The sequence below is a fragment of the Semicossyphus pulcher genome, unplaced genomic scaffold (genome assembly GCF_022749685.1).
Source record: "Semicossyphus pulcher isolate SPU_LCO1_2020_fin unplaced genomic scaffold, fSemPul1.0.p SCAF_10, whole genome shotgun sequence".
NCBI lineage: Eukaryota > Metazoa > Chordata > Actinopteri > Labriformes > Labridae > Semicossyphus > Semicossyphus pulcher.
The window spans coordinates 9,499,938-9,521,352 of record NW_027211604.1 but is presented as its reverse complement, the minus strand read 5'-3'; the positions used below and the strand labels follow the sequence as shown (position 1 = coordinate 9,521,352).

Here is a 21,415-nt window from a genome sequence, read left to right as displayed (position 1 = left end):
TCGGCTCTCGGTCTGCCGATCCATTTGGTGCATGTCATCCCCCACTCTGTACTCCCTACATTTCCTGTCTCTCGTCAGCTGTCCTATCTAATTAAGGCAAAAAGTAAAGAACGTTATTCTAGCTTCACATACACAGTAATAATGGCTGACACATGATGCACGTTTTAGCATAAGAGGCACACACTGTGGGTCTTCATCGACCCTAACACTGTATAGAAGTGGACTTTATTTCAGACAATAGAAAGTATCTTGAGGACAAATTGTAATCACTTTTTACACCTGGTCAATCCATATAAAGTGTGATCAAATCCCAACTTGTGACAAGACTCCTCTTTTGTTCCAAAAATCTTTTAATAGTCGTATCATTTTGATCAAACAACATTATGATAGGTTCAAAGAAATCAAATCTCAAAGCTTGACGTCCATCATTGTCCATTCAGCAAAGACAGACCCCTGGATATATCTTGGTACGCACGGGGTCCAAACCACTTATAGAAGGAGCAATAATCTTTAGGTTTCATGAAACTCCTCTCAGAATTTGAATAATTGAGTTGGTATACATACAATTACAATGTAATTACAGTTATCCTTCTGAAAACCTTACAGTATTCATTAACAAAGGACAAATAAAATGCAGGTCTAAGTTTATTCTGTACAAAGAAGCCAAGCCAAAAGAACCATGAGTTGGTCGGAGAAGGAAAACACATTTTAAGCAATTCTCTTTTTATAGTAAAGCAGAAGTTATATTTCTACAATGTATTAAGCAAAATTATAGACACATGAAGCAAAAATAGAGCAGGGATACTCAAATAGACTACAATAGATTACACAACACTACATATGCCAAACTGAATCGTTAAATTCAAACAATGCCTAATTTACAGTTTTCTAGCACACCCACACACACACTCACATCCGATCACCCGCACACACCCACCCACTCACAGACACGTGGGTGCTATGTTTTGCACTACCAGAGAAAGATTTTTACCATGTGTCTGACCAGTGTTTGAGGAAAGTCTTGTCCATTGTCGTTATGATTCCACAGTTATTCCTTACGTGAGCGAGTTACAAGGCATTTTAAAGTAATTACAGTAAAAATACATTTTCATAATAAGCAATGTACCATGAGAAATATGTATAAAATAGCTTGATAATAATAATAATCATAATAATACTGCTTTTCAGCTTTTCCCAGATCTCATCTCCGTCCAGCACGAGTTGTAATGTCACTTTGTTCCACGAGATCAAAATAGATATCACAGAGTAAGAAAAAGCTTCCCATACAAATCCAACTGTAGAAACATTATACTAAGTTCTTGCTAGGTAAAGTTCCAAAAAAGCCAAAGTGGAAAATGAAATGCACTTTTTCTTTTTGTCTGCCTTTGAAAATGATTATTATAAAATGACTCTGCAGTTACACTTCCTATTATGAGAGAGCAAAGGCAGGATGTTGGCGGTAGTACACCTTTGGAAAAGACAGAACAAACATATTCAATCCTATTTTACTTACACAGCCTAAATACAGCTTTACATTTCTGTGTTTTTACCTACGACACAGTTCAACCTCCAGATCCTGTCGTCTCCTAACAGGCTATACCCGAGTGGTGGAGTGGGTGCTGGGCAGGCCAGCGGAGCTGTAGCCAGCAGGGAAGGTGCTGTACGGACTCATGTTGGACAGGCCCATCAGGGAGTTGGGGATCATGGTGATGTTGTTGGGGGTCATCAGGGGGATGTCGTCAGGGGAGCGGCGCTGGCTGAGCGAGTAGTCCAAGCTGGGCGAGACGTGTAGAGGATTGTGAAGGGCCTCGCACTGGTTCCTCTGGGACGACAGGGTCTCGTCCACAGTGTTGGTGTGGCTCACGCTGTTGCCCTTGCTGTCGCGCTGGGGACTGGGCTGCTGGGAGGTGTCCTGCCGACTGCGCTTGTCCTTGCGGTAGTACAGAGCGGCGAAGGCCAGGACGTTGAGGAAGAGCAATGACGCCCCTACAGCGATGGTGACGCTGAGCTCTGTGGAGTAATCTCTCGGGTTCGGCATGATCAGAGGTCCCATCTCCCTCCCGCCCTCGCCGTCGTTGTGGGCGGTGGACACGGGAGGTCGGCCAGTGCTGCCGGCCCTCTTCCCGTTGGACTGAGTGGGATCCAGTGGGGTGACCTTGGTGGTGGTGGAGGAGTAATGGAACATGTCGTGAAGGTTGTAGAGATGGGGCACCAGGTGTTTCCAGAAGGCCACTTTGGTGGCGCGGTAGTGGTCACGGATACGAGGCTTCAGGCCAATGTGCAGGTACAGCTGGTCGTAGGGGTCGTACTTAGACCAGGCGACCTCCTCGAAGCGGTTCGCCTTGGTGTGGATGAACTTGGTGTCCTGTGGCACTGGCTTGTTTGGATCCCTATGGACACAAAATAGAGAGAAAACTTGAGTGATAAAAAAATAACATAACATTGTTGTCCAAATGAAACCAGCTGGCTGGCAGGTTCAAACCAAGAGCCTTCTTGCTGTGAAGCAGTAGTGCTTACCACTGCACCCCAGTGCCAACAGGTTAAAATAGCCTATATATACAGTATATAATAGTGAAAAGTAGATAATAACTGTAAAAAAAGACTCATTTTGCGGCCGAGACCATTTCTCAAGACTGTGTTGGTGTGGCAGATCATGTGTTGATTGACATCTCTCTGGCTCCTCACACTGGAAATAGATCAACATCGGCCTGCACAAAACTCTCGCAAATGAAAAAGAAAAACTGTGGTTGACACTCGATTCCCGCCTCTCACACTATTCTGCTGAAGTTGTAAGCACAGCTGAATAGCTGCCGTGTGACTTTTCTTATGACTGGTTACTGGAATTAGTTCTTTTTGTAATATATTTCTAAGCATAACCACAGCCAATTCAAACCTATACGAGGAAATTATATTGACACTTTTTGGAATATTATTGGAATATATAGGTGACATCTACATACATACTGGAATATAAATTGAAATATTCCCAATTTGGATTGATACTCAATTCTAAGTAAATTGTAAGAACTCAGAGCAAGTGTAATTTAAATCTTAATATCTAATATCTAAATGGATAATTTTTTTGACACAAATCCTTGGAACATTGTTTTTTTTTTATCATTTCATATGTGATTTGACTTTAGTTTTCAACATAATCATTTACATTTTTTACGGGAAAATATCCTCCATCATATTGTGACGAAGACCGTCAGTGAAAAAAAGAGATAAATACACTGTAATATCACCATCTCTCCTAAAGGGCTCAGCATTCCCTCATGCCTACACACAGCAGCCTACAGTGACCTGCGCTGTGCTTCCTCCTACTGCTGAGGGTCAGCCTCCACTCAGACTCACTGCAGCTGTGCGTACAAACTGCTGCAAGGGCATCAGTGGAGTCCTCCACTACAGAGCGACTCACTTAGGTGCATCTTATCTTTAGAAACACACAGGAAGTCTTTGCTTCTGTGTGACAAATCGTTTAACAAGCTGTCATAAGGAGAGCTGCAGAGCTTCACACTGGTGCACTTTTAACAGCATGATACTCTGGTGCTGAGTCAGTATAAAATCACCATCATAGCCCGTCCTGGGTGATCAACTCTCTCTCGTGTCTGAAAACTTTTTTAAGCTGAAACAGTCTCCACTAGCAAAGATCCAACACACATACATCACATGTAAACCTATAGACAGACAGACATGTTTAAATCCATTTATAAAACTGCCAGATAAGTGAGTAGAAAAGGAAGAAGGCTTCAATACACACCCTCATATTTGGGACCAGTGTCTCACTGTTGTACGTACAAATTCTGTGCTGATATTTGTTGGCAGCCGCACTTGAAATCAAAACTGGCTTAGGTTTATGAAGTACATCATAAAGGCCTCCTTACATTTTCTCTTCAACACAACCATTTTCTTCAACAATGCTTTAAACATTTATGTGAGTTCTGTCGTAAATTTTGAGGATCCATCACCTTTAGGACGTCTGCCCAAAGTGATGAAACTTTGTTATGCGTGTAAAGAGACGTGTCACACAAGCCTGAGCTGGCCCTCTGAAGAAAAACATCACGGCTTTTAAAAAGACGCAGCTTTCATTGGATTGCATGTGCCGTTTATATTCTACCGTTTCATCATTTAATGTGGGGATGCAGTCAAGTGGAGTCTTACATGAAGCTGTTCTTTGCATGTACGGCGAGGTCGAATCAAATAGAGTTGGTAGAAGTGGACCTAATTCGAGTGTGCATTAGGGTAAGGCTAATTTCTAGGCTTTTGATGTAAACGGATTCATATGAATTGATACAAACTGAAGCACCACTTTTTATTTGAGTGTTCTTATAAACTAATAAGGGTGATTAGGTAATTTAAAGCTGAAGCCTGCAGTTCTTTAATCAGGACGTGAAAAAGGCTCAAAGTAGCAGAAGTTTGGGGTTGAACCTCTCAACGCAAATGAGGTCTGCTCAAGAGATGTCAATTATAAGCTACATTCATGTTAAAATGATACTCACCCACTCTTGGCGAAGTTGGTCCAGTAGGTCATGACCACAGCGCTGAGCATGATGTCGTTCCTGGAGAAATTACAGGGGAACAGGTCGGTGGGACCCACCATGGGGATGCCAAACACGTAAGGCACCTCGTCTCCGTGCGCCGAGTCCGACCACACCGGCTTCATCAGGCTCTGGCAGTGGTGGTAGAAGGCGTAGAAGTAAGTGGGCGACCCGTAACGGGCGTGCAGGTCAGCTGTCACCACTGAGGGCTCCACCCATTGGTGGTCGGTGAAGAGGGCCACCAGGGTCTTCCTCCTGGTCTCCGGGTTGTCTTTGTCCGCCCAGTCTGTGTACATGAATTTAATTGTCTCCCTCAGTGTGTCCTTTCCTTCCGGGTAGCCGTACAAACTGTCCACAAAGTCTGACACAGCAAAGTCAAAGTCGCTGCCGGACACGCCGTCCTCCAGATCCATCACGTTCTCCACAAAGCGCAGTCCCTCTCCCTGATTGACACCAAGCATGATGTCATAGTTCAGGAACTCACCCTGCTCCATCAGGATCTCCGGGTCGTCCGGGATGACGTCTCCGTCGATGACAGGACCGAAAGCAACGCGGTATCTGGCAGCCTGTATGTCTTGTTCCACCAGCTCCTTTGCACTCTTCTTCTGCAGGCAGGAAACCATGTCCACAGTGTCCAGCACGTTGCAGCCAACTCTCTCAGCCAGCATGCGAGTGTATTTCACTGGTTGGTAGTTGACAGCCCAGCTGGACAGGGCCGACCCGCTTTGGATGATGGCTCTGTGGAACAAACCTTGGAACACAAAATTCAGAACAAAAAAGACACAGAAGAAAACAGAAGCCGGAGAACAATGGTTAGTACATCCAAATCATTATCATTAGTAGAGCCCGACTGATATATCTGTCGGCCGATATTGTCCACTGATATGTGATATGTTTACAGTTTATTTAATTTGTCTGGAAGAATGAGTCCAACTCTCTGGTTTACAATACTCTAAACACTGTCTGCAGCACATAGGCCCAAATAGAATTGGTTGATAATGTATAATAATGTTAAATCTTCTTTAACAAGGTCACTTTTTTGTACCGCTGCAGAGTCATATCGGTGCAAATTTGGTGCAAAATCCACATCATCGTCTGTGAAGGACAAGAACGGTCTGAACTACGTCGTTAAAGTCTGCTCCAAGATTGCTGGAGTCCAGTTAAGTGACATGAGCTCCCTCTGGAAGAAACGTGTGGTCCAGAAAGCCAAAAGTATCATAAGTCAGTCGGACCATATCCTCTCTTCTGATTTACTTTAATGCCCTCAGGGCGGCGCTATCTTGCCCCACCTAGGAGCACAAACAGATACTCCAACTCTTTTATTCCTTCTGCTATTAGGCTGCTAAACACGCTTGTGTTTTGCGACCTGTGTGTTTGCAGCCATGCTCTGGTTTCACAATCCTCGACCTGTTGTCACTGACATGATGTTAATGTTGTCTATTTCTGAATGCTGCTGTGACAGTGTTTGTTTCGTTTTCTGTCTTTATGTATGCTGTGAAACTGAATTGCCCTCTGGGATAAATAAAGTTGTCTCAGACTCAAACATCAGAAAGGTACATTTTCATTCCAGCTAAAAAAATGTTTTATATCAATCTCCATACTTGTTACCTTCCCCTCTCAAATTGGTATCTGTATCGGTCTCAAAAATCCAATATCGGTCAGACTGTAATTATCAGTGTTATTTTTCTGCACAAATCTTTAAAGCATCTTATACATGATTCTCTTTATAATGTTATTAATCACCATAAAACCTTTGAATACTGGCCAAGGTGATAATATAAGGCCACATAGCTGAACTTTCCTGTTGAGAAGCAGCTTGGTTAAGTATGCAAATAAGACAAATAAATTGGTAATCGGATGTTTGTCCATTGGTTTGCTTTTCAATGAAAAGTCTGTCTATTCCCTTATTTGTTTCATGTGGTGTCAAATGCAGATGCCAGTGAATGCAAGTCAAATTAATGATCAATTTGCAGCATTGTTTAAGTGCGGAGGTGTCCACTTCTTCCTACGCCAGTTATTGAAAGACTATTCTGTTACTGAAGAGTCGTTAATGCTGTGTGTCTAACATGCCCTATAGCTTACAGACTGCTGATGCCACGTTTGTGTTGGAGGGCCTGTGCAGGGAGCTGAATATGCAGTAACACTGATCCTTCAATGTTGATACAGTAAACATTGCTCTGTTGAATTGTTTATATGCAGTGCGTCACCTCTGTCTCAGGGGACTTAGTATCAACCACCTAAACTGACAAGTGATATGTATCAACTCAGAAAGCACTCTGCTGAGGTTACAGCATAGCAGTCGTTGGAGAAAGAGTGCAGGAGCAGTGTCACTTTCACCCTCCTTTGCTGTCATTTATTTCAGGGGGTTTTTTTTGGGTAAGGGTGCAGCAGCTAGCTAGTCTACTTCAAAGACAGCCGGAGGTCTTTGTGGATTCGCTGCAGCCGAGCTGGGGCATCAAATAGGAACCTCACAAAGGACGGTTGCCGCAGCCTCCCCGGCACTGATGAAAAAACACAATTTCTGCCCTTCTTGTGATTCTGTCCAGCATGAATGGGTCGGCCGGGGCAATAATACGGCAAAGATAAGAGGTTTAATCCCATGTGGGCAGCACAGTTTGAAATATGCACCTTTGATTCCGGCAAGGAGCTTTGGATAAGTGTACCAAGAGACATGATATCGACTAAACAGAAAAATAGCTAACATAATAACCTTTTATTCTTTTCACTGCATACACCAGTTTCCTGTATACTCTATATGATATAAGTGAATTCCTATTGATTTTGTCATTTCATAATATTATAACTGTTAATCACACACATTTGTACTGGAAGTTGGACTACAGCCGGACTATTTTCCACTAATGCACTGCCAAAATATCTTTGGGGGAAAAGGAAATATCAATATTTACATAAAATATCTGAAGTATTTAGACTTTAATTCTGGACCTTCGGCATCCACATGACATTTACAGTCAGTGGTGGAAAGTGTCACGATTCCCACCCCCATGAGTCCCTTATCAGTGCGAGTTCTATTAATTTTTAAGTCTCCATTTAGTATGAATGTTGCGTGTCCGCTCTGCTTTTGTTTCGTTTCTCTCTTTCCCAGTCGCCTGCCATCCGTTGTAGCAGCACACCTGTGTGCAATCTGACTGCTGAGAGCACACCTGTGGCGGCTTCTCATCAGGAGTTTATTTAAGTGGAGCGCTGGCAGCATGCTGTTGCCAGAATGTTGGAGCTCTTTGTCTCCACAGAAGTCTGTTTTTGTTATCTTTGTCTTAGAACATATAGCAACAGAATAGTAGTTTTTCAAGTTCCTGGGTTTGATGCAACATTAAAGACGGGTATTTGTGAGGATTTATACACCAGGGAGGGTATACTACGAAGCAAGTTCAACATACCCAGGCTTTCTTTAGGTAAGCTGGCTCTACAAAGCCTCAAGCACCAGTTAGAGATAACAGGTATTACAAAGATTAAGAAGGTTATGAACTTTCTCTGTTAACGCTGCTTCAGGCTCTGTGCACGCTCACGGAAAAGGGGGGCGTTCTTCCGCACAAAAAGGAGCGATCATCAGCCGTCTGCTTCAGTCAGACTGTTTAAATGAGAAGTGATGATGAACATATGAAAGTTGTTAAATAAAACCCAACACTGCTGCAAAAAGGCAAGAGAGGAATGCTGAAAAAATGTATTGTTTAATACGTAAATTAAAATAGAAACCATACGAAACGCTCTCAGTGCCTCCCGTTTATTTCTAATGTAACAACCCCACAGAGTACAACTCTTAAAGTTTAACAATGATACATTTGATTTTAGTAGTATAATCAGGAACTGCAGTTAGGTCGGATACTTTTACTTCATGAAAAATGTGTGGAAATAAGTATTTGGCCAATCTGTGATAAATACCTACAGACTAATCAATTTTATCATCTGCGTTTTAGCTGCAAAACCAGATGTGTAAAACAGACTCTGCTGATGCTGTGTCCTCATAGCTCTTTTACTGTAAGGATGAGCTGCTGTAATTTGAAGTGTTAGTTTTACCTGAAGCAAACAGGTAAAAATGAGAAGAGGGAGACTGGAGGGGGGGTCATTTTATATTCATCACTTACTGCATAGGCTCTGTGATGCGATGCATACATTATGTGCTACTTTAACAGCATGGCGTCGTTCTGCGTCTTAACATGCGTAACGTTATGTTCCAAAAGACTCCATTTACATATAACCTCAGCTGAGGATTTATATTACCCGTGGAGAACATTATTAATGAAAGGGCAGCACTTTACAGTCGATTCTAAGCAGTAGCTCTGAACATAACCTGGTCCCAACCAAGTTAGCTTAGCAGAGTAAGTTAAACTGGTGATCTAGCCAGGTTAAAAGAGAGCTAGCGTCGTGGCACGGAAAACCCAGTTTACCCACTAATCTTGCTTCGTAGTACACCCCTCAGTAGTGATAATTAAATAGATATTGTTCTTAAATAAGCAGTTCTTCATAATAAGTACTTTACTTTTGGTGCTTTAGGTATAATTTGATACAAATTCTTATCTGAGTAAAGTAATCTGAGTTCTGAATCAGTTGAAAAGGTAAAAGCTGAGGGGGCACAGGTAAGCGCGATGACATGGTGAGAACTTTATAATGCCAGTGGGCTTCTTTAAGAGCTGCACATTTTAAGAGGCAAAGCTTTTAGGCTGATTAGATTGAGTAGAAGAGAACAAAAGCAATCACTTACTTAACAAATACCCTCTTTATCCTACTCTCATATCATAACACTTCATCTCCCTGACAGACCATTTAATGCTGCACTTGAAGCAAAGAAGAAAATTCAGAAATGATTAAAAACGATTGTTAAAAAAAGTGACATCTTCAACATAAGAAATTAATATGATTGACAAAAAATGTAATCTACATGTGAGGTTTGTGGATTTTGACGCTGCTCTTGAATGATTGCACTAATTACTACTTCAACTTTCGGTCAAAACAAATGAGCTCACTGAGGTTTGGGCTCACTGATTCTTACCCTCTGAGTGGTGGGACAGAGTTAGCAGACTGACACAGGAGGCACCGATTCCCGATCCAAAGACTGTGATGCGACCTGGGTCTCCTCCAAAGTAACCGATGTTCTTACTGATCCAACGGAGGGCTTGGATCTGGTCCAGGAGTCCATAGTTTCCCTTTGCTGCCTGGTCCCCGGTGCTGAGGAAGCCTGGAGTATATAAAGAGACAACAGTGCTGAAGAGGAGATCCACAGTATCTGTCACAGCTTTGATCTAAAGTTGTAGCCCAGCAGGGCATCGGAATGAACTGACACCGTTTCCCCTCAGGTGCAAATACGCCTCTGCTCTCTCCCACAGTGTCTCGACTGCTTTAGTCAACTCCTTGTAATAGTCTCCACACAGCGGTGCCCCTCAGGAAGTGATCGGGACTCTGCTCATCAAATCATGCTCTCCTTGCATGTGACTTTATAAAATTCAGTGTGCATACATAAATAAATCTTTTGCTCGTCCCTGTTCCTTTACATGAATTTCATAAAACCACACAGAGGTCACTGGTTCTCTAACAATTGATCCTATTACTTATTCCCTTGTCTGGTCTCATCTAAACAACACACTCTTTTGAATGTTAAACACGGTGAAAGGAAAAACTCTTGACCTTGTAAAAGCTGCATCCCTCTGTACTATATTGAAATAATTTTCCTTTCAAGAACAGCACAGGCTGATTATCTTGTACAGATTAGATAAATACATCTAAAGGAAGACAAATAGTGTTTTCAGAATGAGTCTCGAAAGCTTTTGCGCCACAAGGACGGGGCACCGTCAATATATGCATTGTTTTCCCTCCAAGGACAACATCTATAAGCACCTAACCATCTACCTCTTGTACACAACCTGATTCACATCCATATTTATCTCTGCACCGTTGCACTATTTCATATTGTCTACACGTGTTGTTGTGTTTTCTTTAAATAATCTACATATTTATAAAATGAGTAAAATATTTGTGTATCCATAGATCTGTATAAAGTAGTTTTAGATCTAGTTTTTTAGTGTCTGTGTTACCTTGTTTAACCTGTCTAGTTTAGTATGTCTGTTTAATATGTGTCTGTACATTGTGAGCAAAGAAAACCCGGAGTCAAATTCCTTGTAGTGCCCACATACTTGACCAATAAAGTTAATTCTGATTCTTATGTCTCTATCAAAACCTGACAGATATATCGGTTGGCCGATAATACGATAATAGTGGGACTATCACAGATATCGGTACCAGTATCAATGGTATCATTCTACAAACGATTTAGAAATTGTGTCATCGTGTAGTTTGTCCATCAGAGCTGTGTTAATTTTGTTAACAAAAATTATGACGATAAACGTTAGTCAACGACCTTTTTTCCACGATGAAGACGAGACGCTGACGAGCTAAAAACAGATCGTTGATGATAAAAACTCTGACGACACGTATGTTTTGTTTTCGTTAACGAGATGAGACGGGACTAAAATGTTAGTGGTGGTTTCCCCCACTGAGCTTCTAATCTGTCAAAATACAAGCAATGCATTCCTGTAACTGTTTGAGGGCGTGTGCAGATCCCCCTGAATCCGACCCAGCCATAAAGGCAATGATGTCCCAAAGCGGCAGCTTGACACCAACATGACGGCATCCGTGCAAAAGAGAGGGCTGTGCTACATAGCAAGTTTAACGTACGTAACGTACGTATTTGCTGGCTCAACAAAGCCTCAAGCACCAGTTAAAGATAACAGCTATCATGAAGGTGGTTACGAACTTTCTCTGTTAACTCAGGCTTTCTGCTTCAGCCTCTGTGCGCACTCACAGAAAAAAGGGTGTTTTAAGTGTCATTTGACGATGCTTCTGCACTAATAGGAGCGATCATTGGCTGTCTGCTTCAGTCAGACTGTTCAAATGAGAAGTGATGATGATTATATATATATAAAGTTATTACAGTTTAAACCAACATCGCTGCTGCAAATAAGGGAGAGGAATGTGCAGCATGTGCTACTGTAACTGCACGGCTTCGTTCTGTGGCTTTACATGCGTAACGATACGTTCCTAAAGTTCCCATATAACCTCAGCTGAGGATCTATATTATCCACGGAGAACATCGTCAGGAAGTAAAATAGCTGCCAACATTAACACTGCATCAGAGCCCATCCTGACTTCATAGTTCAAACTACTTTCATCATATCTGCCGCACATGTGGCAGCGCATCACAGCAGAGCACTGGAGTTTATTGAAAATGTTAAATAAGTTCAAGTATTCTTTAATTTAGTTAAGTAAACAACCTTCTCAGTACCCCTACATTGATACACCAGTGCAAAATTGGTGCACGATCCCTAAAGAAAAGGTAAATTTCCATGTTTAAAATTCAATATATTGGCCGCAATATCAGTAATTGATGAATTTTTACCCTCCAAGATCGGTATCGGATTTGAAACTCTCATATCACTGGGGTCCTAGTTTCAGTTCCATAACAGCAACGTAAGTGGAAATCAATGATGACTTTATTCCCAGGGTATAAATATTGGGAACAGCATTAAAAGTTACCACACAGAGACGTTCTCATCACCTAATATTCCAATCCTGTAGTTGAGCGTCACGACGACAACGTTCCCGTAACTGGCCAACACGCTGCCGTCCATCATGTTCCCAGTGCCCTCCATGTATGAGCCTCCGTGGATGTAAACCATCACAGGTCGAGCTTCAGAGTCCCTTATATCTGCAACATCAACGCACACACACATAAGCTTAGCAAACAAACTGCAGAGGCAACAGTAATGAAACCGAGAGGTAATGGAGCACTGTTAATAAAACTTGATATAAACAGCATGAGTCAGAGTGAGATCAGCATGAGGTATGGGGAACGGCTGCTTAAAGAAGGTGCTCAGAAGCAGTGGTAGGCCTGCGGTTTGGAAGCTGTAATGACATTCAGAAAATGCATGGAAATACACTCTGACAAGGCGTGTACGAATAACAGAGTCAAGTATAATTAACAGTTTTTACAGTGCATGCTCAACCTAGCATTATCGAGCTCTGAAGTTCTCTAGATTAAATGTCAAAAGAGAAAGAAAAATATTGATCTGACGTGATTTCTGTTATGATGGAATTTTTCAGTTCATATAATATACATGCACAAGCATAGAAACACAAGTACCACACTGCACAGTACTATCAATGAAAATAGAAAATCTATGTTTCACGTTGGAGGCCAATTTGTTATATTGACCAATGACTGCCTTTAAGGGACTATGAGGCACATAAGTAGATAATGCATCTCTGGATCAATGTGCACAGATGTAGCACTTACTGAGAAGATTGCAATAGTGCTCAATACAAGACATGAGATGCAGGGGCAGCTAACTTATGCAATCGTAAATCAGAGATTATTCTTACTCCTCCTGAAATAAAAGAACCCCCGCAGTTTCTTAGGAGGCAAAAATTGAACGATCTTCATCCACAAAAAAAAAAACTCAAGCCAAAAGAATCCATGCATCAAGACTGTGAGCTCTTAAAAAATACCTTCAGATATATGAACCTCAGCATGTGAGAAAGCCGCCCCCTTTTTCCTGTGTTGGCTCCCTGGGATTCACATGAGGACAAAAATAAATAAATAAAAGAAGAAGATAATTCAAAATAGCATGGTTCACTGTGAGTCTCTAATATGTGTGGTCTAATCAAACTGACAGAATCAGGAAAAAAGATCCATAAATTATCAGCAAAAGGAAGATTAGCCCATTTACATACAGCGTGTCGCGCGCTTTCCTTGTAATTGCTTTCTGACAAAATGCAGATGACATTATGTGTAGTCTTGAGATGCACGGCACAATTCTATTATGGGGTAGAGTTACAAATTAATATGTGTCGGAGGCTGTTTTTATCAAGTAAACAAAGTGTTGTTCCTTGTTAGAAGTTTGTAGGAAACGACACATTGTGTATAGGCACACATATACACACACTGGTACCTTTGAATGCTTTACTATCTGCATCATTATATTGACCCAGCTGCCTCTGTTTTGACAGTGGGAATACATCTTTCTTGGTTCATTTTATCTCTGTGCAATTATATCTTAACACAAAGTGGCATGTTGATTCTTCTGCTGCAGCATAGTTATCCTGAGGAGATGTGAGGTTAAAAAGAAAATATGGCTTATTGATGAATTATTGATGAACTATGCCTTGATTGGGGCATCAGGGAACACAAATTATTATTAAATAATATTCACACTCTTTAATTTGTCATGGTTCAAATTAACTGAGCAAAAAAACAGCAAAGATTTCACATCATAGAAAAGCAGATAATGAAGTCACAGAATGCCTTAAGTGTAAGGAAATTAAATGTATAGAACCGATGGGTTGTGTTGTTTCCTGTGAATGTAACGTGAATGCAAATGTAAAATTTAATTAACCTGCTTGTGTGCGGGGTGAGGAGGCAGCACTCAGACCAGGAGCTTTATAAAACGTGGGCTGCTGCTGCCGCTGCACCATTTTGGACAGCTCCCTCTCATGCAGGCTGTTTATGTGTTGTTGCTACGCGACCATAGAAAAGTCAGTCAAAGAGTGCCGTGTTACATACAAAAGCTGAACACTGTTCAACTTTGAATGCTGAATGTTTTGTATTGTACCGAGTGCCGGTGAGGGAGGAAATTCTCTGAATCCACAGAAGCCACGCTTAATTGGTGCATTGAAGGAACCTGAATTAGAGTTTGACAACATTAGCTTTAGAGAAGACACACCCGTGCTCTGGTATTACCATGTTCTGCTAATCTACAGATTCACAGCAGAAACACCAAATGCTCCCTTGCTGGTTCATTTCACAGTTCTGTTATACAAAAATAGGAAGGATTCAGCAAGCGATAGACGGGGGTTGAATCCTCTATCTCACTAATTGGCCCCCAGCAGACTCACTGTCTGAACCAAGCAGAGATTCAGTAAAACATAACGAATTTGTAATTTCTTTTACCAAACATGGAAAGCTGGGACTGCTAGCTTCTCCTCATAATCCTTCATGATTAGCTTTGAAGCTCAGCGATGACAGCCAAATATGCTGGGCTCATCATTTTAAGAGCCGAAACTTAGTCAAGGTGGACCAATACTTGAATAACAGCTTAGCTCAGCAATATCTCACTGGATGTGTGTTAGAGGGGAAACAAGCACATAACCGGGTAAATGTATACATTATGCCTCTCTCTGTGTATTAATGCACATTCAGTGGCATCAGGGCAACACCTTCAGTTTTCATGAGTCACAAAATACGAATACATTTCGGCTCATTAGTGGGAACTTATCGGAAAATATCAATACATGTATTGTGATGTTATGTTTTGTTTTTGGTTCTTCTTTTTAAATTATGATGTTATAAATTACATGAAAGGTGATAAAGACAAATGCAGATCTGAATGTATTGAATCATAACCCCTGTATCATGATACGTATTGTATCGCCAAATTCTTGCAAAAACACATCCTTGGGGACATAATCATTTCAAATGGAATGTGATTGCAACAGGTGAAACAGACAAGACATTGCTTGGGATGGTAAATCAGCCTGACGTGGAGGCAATGACACAAACGATGATCAGTAACACACATGCTCTGTGATGATAACATGACCAATAGTCATGGGAGGTCATTGCTGTCCATTTTACCACACCAACTCACCCTCCTCTGTTGGAGCGTAAATGTTTAGATACAAACAGTCCTCGCTCTGGTCCTGAATGTAAGTGGCGACTGTGTCCAGGTTATAGGTGAACCATATGGGCATCATGATCTCCGGTACGGTGTTGTGGATGTTCTGAGGGCACACAGGCATGAAGTGGGTAGCATTTCTGATCCCTGACCAGGAGGAGGGCTGCTCGGGGGGCATGAAGCGCTTCTCACCCACAGGTGGAGCGGCATAGGGGACCCCCAGATACTGATCAACGGGCCTGAGCACCTCGCTGGGCACGGGCACCCTGAGGCCTCGCAGTTTCCCAAATTGGGTGGTCACTGTTGGGTAGAACTTCTGGCTTGTTGCCTTGGTTAATGACCAGCAAGAACATAGTATCCACCAGAGAAGAGCACAGTGGGTGATGGTTACAGTCCCTTGATGATGGAGCAGGTGTGCAGGCAACAGATGGTCTCTAAATGTAGCCAGCCACATGGTCTGGGCCAGACAGTGCGCTTCACAGCACAAATGCACACTGTAGTGTCCGCTTAGTCCGTCTGCACCGACTCCGTCAAACAGACATCACTCACTGTGCCTTTGGCTCCGACGGTTATCAAATCCAAATACACCTCAGCCAGGTATGGACCGCCCAGTCTTCCACTTTTCATTGCAGTGCACACAAATCTGAAAACAAGATAAACAGAAGGATGAGACTACATGCCTGTGTATTGACTTTAACTTTGAATTAATGTAAATGTCTATAGGGTACAATAAAATGTATCGTATCATATCGCACTGTATCGTATTGAACCATATCGTATCATATCATATCGCACTGTATCATATTGCACTGTATTGTATTGTACAGTATCGTATCATATTGCACTGTATCATTATTATACCATATTGTATCATATTGCACTGTATCGTATTGTACTGTATCGTGTCATATTGCACGGTATTGTATTGTACTGTATCATATCATATTGCACTGTATTGTATTGTACTGTATCGTATTGTACCGTATCAGCTCATATTGCACTGTATCATATTATACCGTATTGTATCATATTGCACTGTATCGTACTGTACTGTATCGTGTCATATTGCACTGTATTGTATTGTACAGTATCATATCATATTGCACTGTATTGTATTGTACCGTATCGTTTCATATTGCACTGTATCGTATTGTACAGTATCATATCATATTGCACTGTATTGTATTGTACAGTATCGTATCATATTGCACTGTATCGTATTATACTGTATCGTAACATATTGCACTGTATCGTATTGTACAGTATCGTATCATATTGCACTGTATCGTATTGCACTGTATCGTATTATACTGTATCGTAACATATTGCACTTTATTGTATTTTACAGTATCGTATTATATTGCACTGTATCGTATTGTACCGTATCGTATCATATCGCACTTTATTTTATTGTACTGTACCGTATGGTTTCATACTGTATCGTATTGTACAGTATTGTATCAGATCCTATAAGACTGTATAGTACGGTACTGAAACGTATCTTAACGTACTCTGAATGGTATCACATCGTATCGTATTGTAGGTTATTATAGTCTCTCTGTATCTTGGGGCTCTTTACATATACTTCTATATAAGCTTTGTATGGTAGTGTGGTATAGTATGCCTCATCCTCCAATGCAAATAACCTTTTAGGACAAATTGCTTTCTTAAAAGAGCAAATGCATGCTTTGAAATGTATAAATGACTCTGAATACTGATCTCTGTGTATCAGTGGAGGAGGCGATGGGCAGAATAGAAAAAAATCCATCTGCTGTGATGTTGGAGTGATGCTGCGAAAGCATCTCAAGATAAAAGGTGTTAAGCATCCCTTTTCTTATGTAAAAGAAACAAAGTGAAGCGAGCACAGACTGACACATCTTAAATATGCACTGTTGAGAGATTAGAAGGACCACAGTGAAAAAGAAATATCTGATCTGATTGCCATGTGTCAGTGTTTATTATATTTCAAAAACACCAAATATCTCACGCCATGAATAGGGAATGTTTGCTTCTTTATTTTGTCTTTCATCTTAGCAACACTGCCAGCTACTGAGACGAAGATGCAAAATGGAAGTGTCTTTGAACAAACATGTCTGAAGGGACCACACAAGCACAAACCCCCCTCCTTATAAAGCAGAGTAATTGCAGGTTAATTGAAAGACTTGAGGAAGGCTTCAAGGCAGCGAGAGAATTCAATATCAGACAAAAAGGATCCTTTAGTCCTTTTTAAGAATAAGATTTGTTGCAGTTAATGTTGCTGCAAACCATTTATTTTCACCTCTTACTGGAGGATGAGGTTTGTTAATTAAGCTTTTTGCTTATACTTGAAGCCATAAGTGTCATGAGTTATTCTAGTTTAGTTATGGTATTGATTTGTATTTCGGTGTTCAGTTACTATTTCTTGTTTTACCTTGTCACTTTGTCTCTTGTCATGAGTTCTCATCCTTTAGTTTTTTATTTAGTTTATTCTGTGTTCTGGTCATAATTTAGTCTTGTTTAGTTTAGTATTTCACTTGTGTCTCTTTGGTTAGATGATTTCCTGTTTTACTTTGTCACCTTGTCTCTCGTGTTGGTCCACTTCCTGCCTTTGTGTTTTTCCACTTGTCTGATTATGTGCCCTGCCCTGATTGTTTTCACCTGCCCCTTGATTGTCTCACCTGTGTCTGATTAGCCTCACCTCCTAAGTTTATTTAGTCTCTGTGCTCCCTTGTCTCTGAGCTGGTTCATTGTCTTTGTCTGTTAAACCCAAGGTACGTCTTCTGTTTTGACCCCCATGTTGGCCTGTGTATTATTTTGGATTTTGGATTACCCGGCTCCTTGTGTTTTCGCCTGTTTTTGTTGGATATTCAGTTGGACTTTTGTTTTATTAAATCATATATCTAAGTCTGCATCTGGGTCCTCACCTTCTTGTGAACATTGAATCGTGACAATTAGTAAAATCCTATTGATTCTACTTTCCTACTTCTATGTTAAACATTCCTTCATCTTGGATTTGTTAGTTATTTGATTAATTTTAGTCAGCTTGCTGCAAAGATACAAACTTTTGTTAGTTTTCTAACTTTATGCAGTCATTCGAGTTTTTATGTACAATGACAAGTTATAACTAAGGTTCACTCGTGTGCACGCTTCAGTTAGCAGCAGAATACCCATTCACCCCTAATGTGCACACTGTATGCAAAATAAGGTATCAAATGTGAGCTCACCCATGGAGAACTACAAAGAGCAAACTGTGTTGTGCTGCTTCCAATTAACTACTTTGTAATCCAAAAATGCATCCCGCCTTCGCCCTCATAGGCTAGGATAGCGGTTAGCATAATAAGCTCGACATCAGGATCTCACTGGCTCGTCAATGAACAAAGCAAAAACAAGCTTGTTAACCTAATCAAACTTATTGACGAGCACCGCCTCCAGCATTGTGAAAGACTGCAGCTAAATAGCTTTCTTTCAGTCTGATGAAGCTACAGTGGCTATTAAGGCAAGGGGACAATTCCTTCCCTCCTAATATGAGAAGCTAATTAGCCATAGATGTGGCGCATTGGCTTTTCTCTTTCCCTGCAGTGGAATGTTTACACTAGTGGGAAAATAAACACAAATAAAGGCAGCTCGTGCTCTCTCTCACAGGTTTGCATTAGCACATTAGCTGACATGAACATCATCGTCGTTTTTAAAAGAAAGGGCCAAATCAGAGAAGTTCACTGAAGACATATTGTACGTCTCTGCCCCAGGCCGGCTTTGTCTGCATTAATTAACACTTATGAATGCTCCCCATCGCCAGAAGAGGACAGGACTTGTTCCATCCCATATCTGTTATGTGACAATGATGAACGGCTCCCCAGACATTAAAATGGAAAAGATAAAGAACAGTGTAGATCGGGGGACATTTTCTGGTTAGGAGCTGACACTGATAATAAATTATCTGCAGGTAAAAATCATCTCAGTTCCCACAAAACCTGATGGGAAATCATTAGCAATTATCAAATTAGCCGTTGTATAGTGGGCATACACATCAGACTAGGTTAGCTGTCTGAGGCTTATAAAGCAGCCGTGCCAGTAAAAAACACACTGCTGGGGCTGCTGTAGATCAAAGGGATGATATGAATTCTTAAATTGAGCGGCATTTCCTTTTAAATTACACATGGATTCATGATATTAGTATGAATGTATCTGCTTTATGTTTTTGCTATTAGACATCAAATCAAACCTCTAATTTAAATCACCAGAGCAAAGGTAGCTTTTGGGGCTATACGTGATATAGACTACTTTTATTTTGTGCTGCAGATTGTGAAAGCAGCTGCCTTCAACCGAGCAGAGTCATCTTTCTCCACCTTGTGCTCTGCAAGGGGACAGATGTGGATAAAACCTTTATGGCTTACACCAAATGGGCCATGTAATAAAAGTGAGCCATCACTCAGTCAACTTTGATACACTGCAAGTTTTAAGGCAATTTTAGCCTGGCAATGTGGCCAGCAACGGGAAAGAAGAGAAACAAATATTTCTTGCTTATTCTTGCATGACATCCGTTCAAAAACACAACTGTGTCACAACCATTGCATTTCCTTGTAATAGATTTTGCAGCAGCCAAGGTGTTTGTGCATCAAAGTGATGGTTAGGATAAAAAGGAAATCGTGTTTCCTGGGACCCAAATACTTTAATTCTCATTTGACTGACTTGATCCTAATTGCAGTCCTATTAGAATGATTGCTATAATCATGCTCCTCTCCCACCATTACAATCTCCACACCTCCATCATTGACAGGCACACAACTCAACACCAATTCAGCACTAATAAAAATCAGGGACAACATCTTATCGATTATGTTCTTTAGTAGCCTGGGGGGGGCCTTAACATGAAAGCATTTTGAGAAGGAGCCTGGCATGTCAGACAAACAGAGCTGGGCTCCCGATGCCCTTGTAATTCGACTGTGGTGAGGATCAAACCCGTTTTACCGGATTCCCCAAATCCCCCGTAATTTAGCAGAGCAATAAACAGGAGCAGGGCTTGATGCAGGGGAGAATACCTTATAGAGAACATGCAGGTAGCTCTAAACATAATGATCGGTGCTTTTTATAAATGAATGCATGCAGTGAAAAGCAAGCCACAGCCCTGATAGCATCGACAAACTGCTGTAGTGTGTGTGCACTAAGGAGCTTGTTTAATCTAGGTCTAGGACGGTGTGATATCAGATAAAATTTGGGAAAATAGCGATCGAACAAATGATGCAGCGTGGTTTATCGGTCAGAAATCGATTTGTATGAATGAATTGTTCAGGATGTCAGTGATCAATCAAAACAACGATCATGTCACGGAAAAAAACACACATAATCATTAGGTTAACTCACCTGCTTTTACAGAAGCTGATGATACGCGCTCCATCTCGAGATTTCCTCCATACCGTGCCCGTCACTCTCGCTGCCTGTGAGACAATGTGGCTGTGTGTGAAATATTCCCCCCTGTTCCCGTATCAAACACAAAGATCTGTGCTCTTATCTCTCCTGCTTTGCACACACAGTCTGTGTGCTTTGCGCATTCACGACGCCAAGGTCAGGAGCGCCAACGGTTTTAATGGAGCGCCCACTGCCAGCGCGTTACCAGGCAACCACCGGGATACGCCAGTGCATTAAATTCACCCTCCAACAACGGACACAATCCCAATTTAGAAACCATTAAGTAACCACCTTAACCCCGGAAAGCACTCAGGTGCTCACAACGCTTTGTGCTCGGGCAAAAAAACATCTACCTTTGACCATAAACAAGTGAGGCTGTTAAAGATGCGCGCGGGCCTGCACGAGGAAAAGATGGGCTGTTAGAATACATTACAGCTAATTGGCTATGGTCTTTTAGCTACCCTGCTACAAGGGGATTCGATATTAAAGCACAAGGAAAAATGCAAACCATCCTTCAATATGTGTTTTCCAATGCCTTTGGAAAATAATTTAAATGTGATTCCTATAAACGCATCTGCTTTTAACAAAATGAATTTAAAAAGCAAAACTTTGAACTACAATCACTTTAGGAAATGTACACGTGTTTATAGCAGATTGGATGGGTAATGCATCACAATCAGGTTTATTACCAAGTAGGTTTACACATACCCAAATTTATGTTGGTGTTCTGGTGCAAAATGATAAACTCGGAAACAGAATAAAAACTATGAAGCAGTATTCCTACTTTAAATGAATAAAAAACAAAAGAAA

At 41.2% G+C, this 21,415-nt stretch overlaps 1 protein-coding gene across 2 annotated transcripts; it reads right to left on the bottom strand.

Annotated features, from left to right (window-relative positions):
• Positions 1-632: 632 nt before the first annotated feature.
• On the bottom strand, positions 633-20,814 carry nlgn3b (neuroligin 3b). Of its 2 annotated transcripts, XM_069667957.1 has the most exons (7): positions 20,561-20,814; positions 15,194-15,863; positions 13,056-13,115; positions 12,106-12,255; positions 9,547-9,732; positions 4,500-5,289; positions 633-2,390 (listed from the first exon to the last, which is right to left on the bottom strand). In XM_069667957.1, the coding sequence occupies exons 2-7, from the start codon at positions 15,672-15,674 to the stop codon at positions 1,595-1,597; spliced, it is 2,463 nt and encodes an 820-aa protein (XP_069524058.1). In that variant the 5' UTR covers positions 15,675-15,863; positions 20,561-20,814; the 3' UTR covers positions 633-1,594. The 2 variants fall into 2 exon arrangements, with proteins under 2 accessions (XP_069524058.1, XP_069524059.1); XM_069667958.1 differs by lacking the exon at positions 13,056-13,115 and having other exon boundaries at positions 20,561-20,813.
• Positions 20,815-21,415: the final 601 nt, after the last annotated feature.